This window comes from Ctenopharyngodon idella, chromosome 10 (genome assembly GCF_019924925.1).
Source record: "Ctenopharyngodon idella isolate HZGC_01 chromosome 10, HZGC01, whole genome shotgun sequence".
Classification (NCBI taxonomy): domain Eukaryota; kingdom Metazoa; phylum Chordata; class Actinopteri; order Cypriniformes; family Xenocyprididae; genus Ctenopharyngodon; species Ctenopharyngodon idella.
Window position 1 is genome coordinate 7,195,001 of NC_067229.1, and position 13,867 is coordinate 7,208,867.

Below are 13,867 nucleotides of genomic sequence, written 5' to 3' on the forward strand. Positions count from 1 at the left end.
AGTTGTTTGCACTCTTCTTGCTGGTAATGTCAGGGCATTATTGGCTGACGATGAAACTAGCTACACTGAGCTGAAGAACTCCATGTAATAAACTGGTAACTAACTACAGACGCAAAATATCGCCCTCTACTGTTTGAAAAGTGGCATACTAGAGGTGTATGATCCTGTTCCCGGAGATCAGAGTTCAGATCCAAACCGGATCCAACACACCTGTCTGCAATTATCAAGTGCTCCTGAAGATTCTGCTTCAGTTGTGTTTGATCATGGATGGAGCTGAATCTCCATGAACAGGATTAGGCACCCCTACGTTATACCATTACTATTATTATATAAAATATATTTAAGTTTACATTATTTATAAACATATAAAATGTATCAAAACAGATATATTTGTGTAAAAAATATAATTTTTATATATACATATAAAATGTAAAAATAATGTATATAAATATATTTATGTTGTTATTTAATTATTATGTTGTTATTAATTAATAATAATATATATTAAAATATGTATGTGTAAAAGTGTGTATGTGTGTGTGCATATATATAATTATATATATATATATATATATATTAGCAACATATATCACATACATAAATTTTACATTTTGTATTTTTACACAAATATACATTTTATAAAAAATATAAAATTATATATTTTTATATAATTATTATGGCTTATACACACACACACACACACACACACACACACACATATATATACATATATATATATATATATACACACTTTTACACATTTTAATGTATATTATATATATATATACACACGCACACAAAAAATTAGGCATATGTATATATAGGTATGTTAATAAAAATAAAAATATATATTTGTATGATATATGTTGCTATTATAAATATATATATATATATATATATATATATATATATATAATTATAATAATATGCATGTATGTGTAAAAATATATATGTGTATGTGTGTATATGTATATATATATATATATATATATATATATATATATATATATAATTGTATGTTATATAACTAAATCTAAATATTAAAATACAATATATTATATATAAAATATATCATATATCAAATTCCTTAAAGGTTATGTATAAAAAATAAGATTTTTTTCTATACACAATATAATGTTAAATATGTTATAAATGCCTTAATATATATTATTAATCATAAAAAGATATATTTTAGTTTGTTTTTAAAAAAAAAAAGTCAAATGCCTTTTTTAAAAGCTGTAAATGAGAAAAAATAATGTTTTTATTTTACATTTAACAATTTTACATTTTTACACATACCATATAATGTTATATGTATTTTAAATAACTCAAACTATTAATTTTCTTAAATATAATTTTATTTTTATAAAATATACTTTTTATTATTTTCAAACAATACAATAATCATGATTTAATCTACTTATCTATTTACATTACTTTATCTATTTTAATGCATTTAATTTTTTTATATTAAAAAATGTTAAATAGCTTTTTAAAAAGCTGTCAGTGTAAAAATAGTATTTTTTTTGGTAAAAGGGTAAAAATGAAACATTTATATACATATATAATTAATCATATATATATTAATACAATTAAAATAGACTATCTTTCGATCTATATACTTGAAATATATTTGCATATTTTATGTATAATAATCTGAACATTTATAAAAAGAAAAAAAAAAAAATTTCAAGCATAGCCATAGTAGATCATATCAGTTTAATATCAGAAGAGATGTGAGTGTTTCTGCAGTGTTAATGTCAGTTTCATCTGGGTCAGTAGAAAAGAGTCCAAAAGTCTGTCTTAATGGAGATTCAGTTGAAATGTAAACCTACAGCCCATAGTAAACATTCGTATTAATGCCTATAAGCAGTCTGCAGAGAAAGAGACTTATATATCAAGTATATCATAAATAATGTCATATTTTTTTTAGCCTATTTTTATCCCAAAGTACTGAAGATTTGATTATTTCTAGTGTTGAGAATAAGTGCACGTTCATAAAATTACATAGTATTATACGTGTGATTCAATGTTTAAAACAAAACAACTACATAAAAATAGTTGCTCAAAATGAACATGAATTTGAACCACTATTTTGAGTGCAAAAACATCATTTGGTCATCATGAACACAAACATTATGTAACTTTGTTCCCCAACAGTTTTCATCAAAGTCTTTCTTCCTGAGTACTGATTGGTCAAAGGTGTGTGCAGAGTATTTCATGTGACTAATCATCAGAGGTTTGAGATATCAGTTGTTGATTGGCTCAAAGCCACATAATCAGTTCTGGTCTGTGATTGGGTGTTATAATGGTTGGTCGTAGTGAATGATACCGGTCAGAAGCTGCAGTGCCTCGTCGACACTGTCTGTGTGTCTGAAAGCTGGAAGGTCAGCCGTCAACAACACCTTTAATACTGACGGCTGAGAGACAGAGAGAAGAGAGATATCAAGAAAACTTTACATTTATATACATAAAATATAATGTTAAATGCATTTCAAATGACTCAAATAGGTTATATTCTTAATTATAATTCTTTATTAAACATATGTTTTAGATTTATTAGATTTATTTTAAAAGTTTTGTATTGTATTTTTTTCCAAACATTAGAATATTCATGATTATTTTATTTAACTTCTAGCCTATTTAGATTATTTGATATATTTGAATGCATTTAAAAAAAAATGTGTTATATAAATAAATCTAAATATTAAAATACAATATTATATATAAAATATCATATATCAAATCCCTAAAAATTATGTATAAGAATAAGATTTTTTTCTATACACAATATAATGTTACATGTGTTATAAATGCCTTAATAAATATTCTTAATCATAAAATGCAATATTTATATTTTTTAAATAAAAAAAATGTCAAATGCCTGTAAAAAAAGCTGTAAATGAGATAAAATAATCATGTTTTTATTTTACATTTAACAATTTTATATTTTTATACATGCCATTATAATGTTATATGCATTTTAAATGACTCAAATTATTTATTTTCTTAAAAGTAATTTTATTTTTATGAAATATACTTATTTTTTTTGCCAAACAATACAAAAATCATGATTATTTTAATCTACTTATAATCTGTTTACATTATTTTATCTATTTTAATGCATTTAATTTTTTTATTATATAAAAAAAAATGTTAAATTGATTTTTTTAAGTGTAAAAATAATGATGATTTTTTTTTTTTGTAAAATGGTAAAAATGAAACATTTATAATTTATATATATATATATATATATATATATATATATATATAAAATTGATATAATTAATTCATATTATATATATATATGAATTAATCTATATTAACTGATTTTATATTAATTAATATATATTTATATGTTAATATATAAATGAACATTTTTTATGAAATGTATTGATTACTGATCTTAATGTCATAGACGAAGATGTTAACTTTGGCAGCTGTAATGATTGCCCCCCGTCTGCTGATGATAACGTCTACCTTTAGTCCAGTGAAGATCAGTGACAGTCCCGTCAGCTGGAACTGTTTGAGCAGTTCAGTGAGTTCATAGACTACAGTGAAGTCTATAGAGCTGACGTGAGAGCAGTCGAGAACCAGACACCGCGGAGGAGACGCTGCAGACGACAGACACGAAAGCATGAGCATTCAAGGACATGAGCTGAGGGAATGAAAGCGTGTGTGAGTGTGTGTGTGAGAGAGACAATGTGTGCGTCTCACCATGAAGAGCGTGTGTGTACACGAGTCTGCTGAGATGCTCCGTCACGGGGAAGTTCAGCCCACTGTCCAACTCTAGAACCGCCACACCGTGATCAGACACCTGAACACACACCAGCAACACCTGACCGTCTGACTGACTGCTGCATGCGGCTCATTTTACATTTAAAATACCTCACACTTCATTTCATATTTATTTTAGAAAGAAAAAGAAATTAATGGGAATTATCTATTATCAAATAGAAATTATTTTTTTCCAAACAACAGAATAATCTTTTAATAGATTAATAATTTTATTCTACTTACAGCAACTGAAATACATGTAACTTTTTTTATAAAAACATAAATATTTTATTGTATTATTTATTAATAGTTAAATATTATGTTTTAATATTTAAACTATATATATATATATAATACTAAACTTTATATATAGTTAAATATTTAAATCTTAAAGAAATAGGAAAAATAATGAATATATATAATGTTCATTATATATAAACAAATATTAAATGTTTTAAATACATATTTTATAACTGCAGCATAATTATAGGTGTTTAAACTAAAATACATACACACACACACACACACACATATATATATATATACACACACACACATATATATATATATATATATATATACACATAATGACTCAAATCATTTCTATTCTTAATTATAATAAAAATTTTATCAAATAATGACAAAAAAAACTATAATAGTAATAAAAAAGCTATAATAAATAAAACATGTTTTAGATTTATTAGATTTATTTTAAAATTTTCCAAACAGTAGAATATTCATGATTATTTTATTCTACTTCTAACCTATTTATATTATTTGATATATTTGAATGCATTTAAAAAAATGTATGTTATATAAATAATTCTAAATATTAATGTATTAATATTGTATTAATATTAATACAATATGTTATATATAAAATATATCATGTATCAAAATTCCTTAAACATTATGTATAAAAAATAAGGTTTAGTATAAAAATAAGGCCTTAATATATATTCTTAATCATAAAATGCAATATTTATATTTTTTAAATAAAAAAATAAAATATTTAAATACTAAACTGTATATATAAAGTTAAATATTTAAGTCTTAAAAAATATGAAAAAGAATGAATATATGTTCATTATATATAAACAAATATTAAATGTTTTAAATGCAAATATTTTATAAAAACAGCATAATTACATGTGTTTGAAATAAAATACATTTACCTTATTTTATAATTATTGTATATATACACTAATTACTTTTATATGTTATATATATTTTAAATGACTCAAATAATTTCTATTCTTAATTATAATAAATAAATTGATTTTATGGTAATTTCTACTTGTACACATGCTTGTACACTTGTGCATCTCAAACATTTCTGGAATAAACGTCCTTCATTTACGGCTCACAGTCTACATTGGTCATATACAGCTATTTCATTAAAAAAACACACTTAAAAGTACACTCACCTTCACTTTAGGTCTGGCCATGATGTGCAACAGCATGAGAGCAGAAACAACCACACCTCCCACAATGCCGTACTGCACCTCCCAGAAACTCACCAGAAACGTCACCAAGAACGGAAGCAGATCAAGTCCTGAGAGAAACAATGAGATTTTAATGTGCAAGGAAAAATAAAAAATATATATTTATTAAATATTACTTATAATATTTCCAATTTATATATATTGTGATGCTAAAGTCTCACTCTTGACTCTCCAGAGCTGAACAGGCACTCTGAAGTCCATCATGGGACTCACGGCACAGATGATGACGGCAGCGAGTGACGCTTTAGGGATGAAGAAGAACAGTGGCATGAGGAACGCCAGCGACAGCAGCACTATAATACCTGCAGAAAGATACAGACTTCAGACGGTGTACATATTATACATGTCAGCATGATCACAGAGTGTGAGTGTCACCTGTGACGATCCCTCCAGCAGGCGTACTCACTCCGGTCTGAGAGTTAACAGCCGTTCTGACAGAAAACACCACATAAAACACTTACAAAGTGAAGAATAAACCTACAGACACTTGAAAGAGGCCACATTGTGCCCTTTTTTAAAGACTTGATTTTGTTTTTGGGGTCTAGAGTAGGTTTTTTTATGCTTAAATGTTCCAAAACCACATTATTTTTCACATATTTGACATTTTTGCAGCTCCTCTCTTCCCAGTCTGTCAGTAACGCTGTGTTTAGTTCCTGCCTCCATGAAGCCCCTCCCTCCAAAAAGCTCAATGTGCTCTGATTGGTCGGCTGGACCAGTGTGTTGTGATTGGTCAGCCGCTTCAAGGATGTTTGTGAAATGTCACGCCCCTTACCATAACTGCGAGTTTCAACACACTACTAATGGAGCTAGGATTTATTTAAATGAGGAATATTGTGACATGTTTGCTCCCGGAAGAAAACTCAAGACTACAATGGAGGCATTTCAGGGAGTTCAGAAACAGTGTGCACTGACAGAGAATAACTCCCTTTGGAGTGACTTTGTAGCTTTGCAGACCATTTTATGCTTAAACAGTACAATACAGACCTTCCGAAGCTGCCTGTGACAGGATAAGCCGACACAAATGAGCCCATGATGTTTGTGAGACCTGCAGAAACATCATTGTGATGAGAAACGACACATTTATACTCATTTAAAACTTTATAAGGGAGGAGAAACTCTCACCGATGGCAAAAAGCTCTTGGTTGGCATCAATTCGGTAGTTATTCTTGCTGCCTGCATGAAGAACAAACAGACTGTCAAATGAATCCAAACAGTGTCTGTGTTGGTGTATATATAGAAGTAAGGACACTTCTAGGTGTATTTTAAAGAAAATAAGCTCTTACCGAATGCCTTTGCAATAGCGATGCTCTCTAAAACGCCCATTAAAGGAATGACAGCCAGACCACCACCTAAATCCTGAGAAAATACACCTGATTGGTCAATAATGATCAGTATTCTACTTGACTGGCCACTTAAAATCTCTAAAATGTCACATATACTTTACTAGTACTATGGTATACTATTTGGATTATATTTTGGGGTCCACCAGAAGGCCACAAGGGGGTGCTAGAGGGTGCTTTTAGAATATATTTATATTTTTTAAATATAATATTATTACAAATTGTTTTATTATTCTATTGACAGAACTAGTTTTCTAATATTAAGGAATAAAAACAAATGTTTTTTTTGTTTGTTTGTTTTTTACTTTTTACATCTGACATTAACAGTGCATAGAAGAAAGTAATTATTTTCCAAAATATTTTCTATTTGTGGCTTTAGTACAGTGACAATATAAAACTTTAAAATACTTTTAAAATAATATAATATAAAGAATATATTAAATATTTGTATAATTAAAAAAAAATGGTTAACAGTAATTTTCCAAAATATATTTATTTGTGACTTTAGTACAGTGATAATATAAAACTTTAAAATATTTTTAAATAATAAAATATAAAGAATATATAAAATATTTTTATAAATATTAAAAAATAGTTTACATTATTTTCCAAAATTTATTTAATTATTTTTGGCTTTAGTACAACTATTAAACATAGTCGAACACAGTATAAAATGTTGTTTATACAATATATAAATATATGGTTGCATTATATATATATACAAACCCGATTCCAAAAAAGTTGGGACACTGTACAAATTGTGAATAAAAAAGGAATGCAGTGATGTGGAAGTTACAAATTTCAATATTTTATTCAGAATACAACATAGATGACATATCAGATGTTTAAACTGAGAAGATGTATCATTTTAAGGGAAAAATAAGTTGATTTTAAATTTCATGGCATCAACACATCTCAAAAAAGTTGGGACAAGGCCATGTTTACCACTGTGTGGCATCCCCTCTTCTTTTTATAACAGTCTGCAAACGTCTGGGGACTGAGGAGACAAGTTGCTCAAGTTTAGGAATAGGAATGTTGTCCCATTCTTGTCTAATACAGGCTTCTAGTTGCTCAACTGTCTTAGGTCTTCTTTGTCGCATCTTCCTCTTTATGATGCGCCAAATGTTTTCTATGGGTGAAACATCTGGACTGCAGGCTGGCCATTTCAGTACCCGGATCCTTCTTCTACGCAGCCATGATGTTGTAATTGATGCAGTATGTGGTCTGGCATTGTCATGTTGGAAAATGCAAGGTCTTCCCTGAAAGAGACGACGTCTGGATGGGAGCATATGTTGTTCTAGAACTTGGATATACCTTTCAGCATTGATGGTGCCTTTCCAGATGTGTAAGCTGCCCATGCCACACGCACTCATGCAACCCCATACCATCAGAGATGCAGGCTTCTGAACTGAGCGCTGATAACAACTTGGGTTGTCCTTTTCCTCTTTAGTCCGGATGACATGGTGTCCCAGTTTTCCAGAAAGAACTTCAAATTTTGATTCGTCTGACCACAGAACAGTTTTCCACTTTGCCACAGTCCATTTTAAATGAGTCTTGGCCCAGAGAAAACACCTGCGCTTCTGGATCATGTTTAGATATGGCTTCTTTTTTGACCTATAGAGTTTCAGCCGGCAACGGCGAATGGCACGGTGGATTGTGTTCACCGACAATGTTTTCTGGAAGTATTCCTGAGCCCATGTTGTGATTTCCATTACAGTAGTATTCCTGTATGTGATGCAGTGCCGTCTAAGGGCCCGAAGATCACGGGCATCCAGTATGGTTTTCCGGCCTTGACCCTTACGCACAGAGATTGTTCCTGATTCTCTGAATCTTTGGATGATATTATGCACTGTAGATGATGATAACTTCAAACTTTTCTTCAAAATTTTTCTCTGAGAAACTCCTTTCTGATATTGCTCCACTATTTTTCGCCGCAGCAGTGGGGGAATTGGTGATCCTCTGCCCATCTTGACTTCTGAGAGACACTGCCACTCTGAGAGGCTCTTTTTATACCCAATCATGTTGCCAATTGACCTAATAAGTTGCAAATTGGTCCTCCAGCTGTTCCTTATATGTACATTTAACTTTTCCGGCCTCTTATTGCTACCTGTCCCAACTTTTTTGGAATGTGTAGCTCTCATGAAATCCAAAATGAGCCAATATTTGGCATGACATTTCAAAATGTCTCACTTTCAACATTTGATATGTTATCTATATTCTATTGTGAATAAAATATAAGTATGAGATTTGTAAATTATTGCATTCCTTTTTTATTCACAATTTGTACAGTGTCCCAACTTTTTTGGAATCGGGTTTGTATATATATTTATATATATATAATGATTTATTTTACATTTAATTAATATTTAAATAGTTTTAATGTTTAAATATAATATTTGATGTGTTTAGATGATTGATATTCTTAATTATAAATCTAAATTAAATATAATTGTATTGTACTATATCATTTCTAAACATTTTTACTGAAAACAAGAATAACCATGATTATCTCAATCTACCGACAGTCCTATTATAAAAAGTAATCATTTATTAATGTATTTCTTAATATAATTGGGCAGTATTTGATTTTCTGAGGGTACGCTGTTATCACAGACTACACTAATATCTCACCTTTGCGATGTCACTGAAAGTAATCACCGTGCCATTGGCTACCGTCTCTGAAAGAGGTGGAGCTTTGAAAGGAGGGAGTCCTTTGGCGGTTTTCCCGGTGAGACTGAAGAAATGGTGTCCTGTGACCTCTGAGGAATACGCAACAGCCGTCGCCGCTATGACGACCAGAGCATTCCGGACTGCGGACACAAGAAGGATATTCCTAAATTGTTGGTTCATTTATAGATTCACAAAGACTTTTTAAGCACTCACTAGTAGCAAAGCTCCACACCAGCCTTTGCGCTGATCGGATGAGGAGAGGAGCCTCTTCTTCAGCAGAATCCAGAGAATTCTTCATCAGTGTCATCGTGATCAGGAAGAACAAACAGCACAGACCCAGAATCACATCTCCTACTCTGAGAAGAGAGATGATTTAGATAAGCAGCTTAGAACAGATTATTTAAAGTGCCCCTATTATGCTTTTTTGGATAATACCTTTCATGCAGTGTGTAATATAGCTGTTTGTGAAAGTAAAAGGTCTGCAAAGATCTGCAAAGTGTTGATAAACAGAGATTTTAATCTATAAAGAAAGAACGTCAGAAATTCCAGTCTTACTTCCTGCACAAACCTACAGGACATTTGCATAATGCTAGACTATGGTCTTCATTGGCTGTCCACTAACATCTACTTTGACTCTCAAACACTGTAGCTGTAGCTGAGGCCTGGAAGAGTTTGGTTCAAGTTTGGTTTGTCGACATGTCGAGAAGATGCTGTTTTCTGTGTTGTGAAAGCAAATCCACTTTGCTGCACTTCCAATTGATACGGTAAAACCAACACCATAGTCACTCTTCATATCACTGTGTATCAAGTGCTAAGGAAGATCCACAGCTAAAATTCAGATATGGTAATGGGCGTTTGGTTTCCAACACTAGCTGTAAGCAGTAGACCAATCACAACAGATTGGGCCGTCTGACCAATCAGAGCAGAGTAGGCTTTCAGAAAGGAGGGTTTAGAGAGACCGAATCCTTGATTAAACCGTTTCAGACACTGTGAGAAAAGAGCTGATGCTGCTCTGTATATTATGAGAAAATTAAAGTGTTTTTTGACCCTGGATGCATGTAAACCTGATGTAGGAGACTCCAAAACAAAATTAAGAGCCTTTACAATAGCATAATAAGGGCTCTTTAACACTACAGGGATTAGAAAATGGTGACAGCTCATTGGTCAAACACATAAGTGTGTGCTCACCTGGCCTCAGGGATCTTGTGGAAGGTGTAGTACACCTGCAGGAAGAACTGCTGTGGGATCTCCTTCAGACCCAGAATATTCTGCAGCACAAATGGAGTGGATTGACAAAGGGCACAAAAACTCTTAAAGATACATGCATCTAAAATGAAAAGAGGCATCTAAGATTCTTACCTTGACCTGGCCGAAGCTGATAGTGACGGCCGCAGCACACGTGAAGCCTTTAATTACTGGATATGAGATGAAATCCAAGAGGAACCCTAATGAAGTAAAAATCAACAGCAGATGAGGTGACTGACTTTAATAAAACTCATTAAAAAACTTTTAAAACAACAAAATTTCATTGAGCTTTTTTTTTTTGATGAATGAATGAATTTTCATTTAATTATAAAGCTACAACACAATTATAAAAGTGTAAAAAATGTTATATATATCTCACAAATAATCAACTCAGCTTTTTGGATTAATCTTTTATGTTTATTTATTTATTTATTTTTATTATTTAATTATAAAGTAAAACATTTAAAAGGTGCTCAATATTTAATTTATTTTATTTCTGAAAACAGCTTTTTTGAATTAATTGTTTTCATTTAATTATAAAGCTACAACACATCTAAAATGCACTTATAAATTATAGAATAATAATAGTAGTAGCAGTAGTAATAATAATAATTGTTTATTTTATAAATAATTTATAAATTATATATACAAATTACATTTAATATATTATTATTCCTGAAAATGCATATGAAAAGTGCTCAAAATGTTAATATAATTATAATAATTACTATTATTATGATTGTTATTTTTATATTTTTATATTACTTATACAAATTTTAAATGGTAACACTTTACAATAAGGTTCATTAGTTAAACATCTTGAACTAACCATGAGCAATACATTTGTTACTGTATTTACTAATCTTCGTTAACGTTAGTTAATGAAAATACAGCTGTTCATTGTTTGTTCATGTTAGTTCACAGTGCATTAACTAATGTTAACAAGATTTTAATAATGTATTAGTAAATGATGAAATTAACATTAACAAAGATTAATAAATGCTGTATAAGTGCAGTTCATGTTAACTAATGTAGTTAACTAATGTCAACTAATGAACCTTATTGTAAAGTGTTACCCTTTAAAAAATATACAACATATCTGTTGTTGAGTTTCTTCTGCGGTAAAGATGTATCTGATTTATCTATTTATTAAGTAATTCAGCCACTTCCACAACCTCATTTGGCACGCTCTTAAAAACCCGTTGCTATATTTTGGTGTGCGGCTTCAAAGACTTCAACAGGAAGTTGCACAGGAAGTAATACAATCTGATACTTATGTGAGAGTGAAAAAAAACACAGACTTCCTGTTTTCAAGATGGTATTGATTAACAGACAGCTGAGTCTGCTACTTTAGTCATACTTTATTTAACACTGGTACACATGACTGTTTAAACAATACTAATTAAATACTAATACTACATTCACCAACATAGAGTGAAAATATGGCCTAAATGTTAACATTAACCCCATTTTCCATCTTACCCAGCCTCAGTAGAGCCATTCCCGTCTGGATGACGCCGCACAACAAGGTGAGCACCACGGCAAACACAGGATCTCCACCGATGTACGGTGAACACAGCAGAGACATGATGGCCGTCGGGCCCAGTGTGATGTCTTTAGACGTGCCAAATATACAGTAGACGAAACAACCCATAAACGCAGAATACAGACCGTACTGAAAAACAAATAAACAGTCAAGAAATGTCAAGAAAACCTTCCCCAAGCTGTGTCTGTGAGAGAATGTGAATGTTCTCACCTGCACAGGTAAACCAGCCACCTCCGCGTAGGCCAGCGCCTGAGGAACCACGGTCAAACCTACTGTCAGACCGGCGATCACGTCCATCTTCAGCCACGTCAGGTTATACCTGGGCAGCCAGGTGAGGATGGGAAAACAAGAGCGCAGGGCGGCATTCCAGTGGAGTCCTGTCAGATGCTCCATCAAGACCTTCAGATCCACCAAAGCACCATTGGTTCACAATCAGAATCAGTCAAGAATTACACAAAGAGCTGTCATGTTTCATCCAGGATGTTTTATTATTCAAGGGTGTGGACGAGCAAAAGGTTCATGGGAAGGGTGGAGCAATTATGGATCTCTTGTGCTAACAAGCTCTCCTGTGCCATATGGTATTCAAACCCTCGAGATCCAGAAAGCCTCTTCTTGCTTCTCCGTAACTGTTTCGTGAAAGTAAACCTGTGAACAGTTGAACAGCATTAGTTAGTAAAACTGCAAATCTCAAACCACAAGACGGCACGAAAGCAGCTATAAAATGCTGCTTATTGTGAAATCACTCTTTCAGAATCTCTCAAAAACGTTTTGCATGGGAAGCCTATTTTTAATACAAATAATGTTTTTTTTTTTTCATTGTGACAGTATTTTAACATATTTAGAAATTTCATGCCTAAATATATTAAAATTAAAATATATCATTATATATAGATTTTCTACTTACAGTAATGGGAAATTATGTTTAATTACTAAAATAATCTCAAAAAGCAAAATGCAATGGTCCTAAAAATATCCTTAAACATTACTAACTCCATGAAATATAAATATATTACAGGTAAAATAATACATTGAAGTTTGTTTTGTTTTGCATAGCAGTAATGAAATGCAAAAAAGTCATAAAAATACCCTTTAGATTACTAACTTCGTGTATAACTATATTCAAATTAAAAATATATCATTATATGTATTTTGCATTACAGTAAAAAATCGTAATGATAAAAAATACACAATTAATTCTCAGTAATCAATAAAAGTAATACATCATTACAGTTTGATTAGTTTATTTTTTGAAATACAATACCGAGATACATTACAGTAACAAAATCATCGAAACATCGAGAAAAAAAAAACAAGGAAATGTTCCTAAAAATACCATTAAAACTGATTACCTCAGAGTTTTTACACGAGTCATATGACATTTTAAAAGAATCTCATGATTTGAGTATCCAGTGAACTGTATGAAACCACAGGGTAAATCGAAGAATACGTATTTGGGGAAAAACACACTAAATAAAATAACAATAATAACAATAATATCGTTTAAAAACTGTTTTTAAATCGTATTTGCAAACCAAACTGAAAGTTGAGATCAATTATCAGAGCCACAATGCGAATTCAAGTTAAAGATCAAACCTCATAAGTGACTTCGAGCCTCGTGCTTCATCGGAGTTGAAACATTCCCCGGACGTAATCTCATTATTTACACCAAAACACAAAGACACAATGTAACACTAGTTGAAATCAAAGCGACTTTGACATGAATCGCGGTTTTTTGACAGACTGAAAAACAGCCCTTTGTGTGACGTCAGCGGCGACGCGATTGG

At 31.1% G+C, this 13,867-nt stretch overlaps 1 protein-coding gene across 1 annotated transcript; it reads right to left on the bottom strand.

The window, feature by feature from the left end:
- Positions 1-1,700: 1,700 nt before the first annotated feature.
- On the bottom strand, positions 1,701-13,857 carry slc26a11 (solute carrier family 26 member 11). The gene is made up of 16 exons (XM_051909708.1): positions 13,677-13,857; positions 12,294-12,728; positions 12,020-12,212; positions 10,652-10,737; positions 10,481-10,560; positions 9,506-9,648; positions 9,254-9,432; positions 6,566-6,638; positions 6,405-6,455; positions 6,267-6,327; positions 5,658-5,713; positions 5,444-5,584; positions 5,205-5,332; positions 3,718-3,817; positions 3,481-3,614; positions 1,701-2,420 (listed from the first exon to the last, which is right to left on the bottom strand). The coding sequence occupies exons 2-16, from the start codon at positions 12,474-12,476 to the stop codon at positions 2,304-2,306; spliced, it is 1,725 nt and encodes a 574-aa protein (XP_051765668.1). The 5' UTR covers positions 12,477-12,728; positions 13,677-13,857; the 3' UTR covers positions 1,701-2,303.
- Positions 13,858-13,867: the final 10 nt, after the last annotated feature.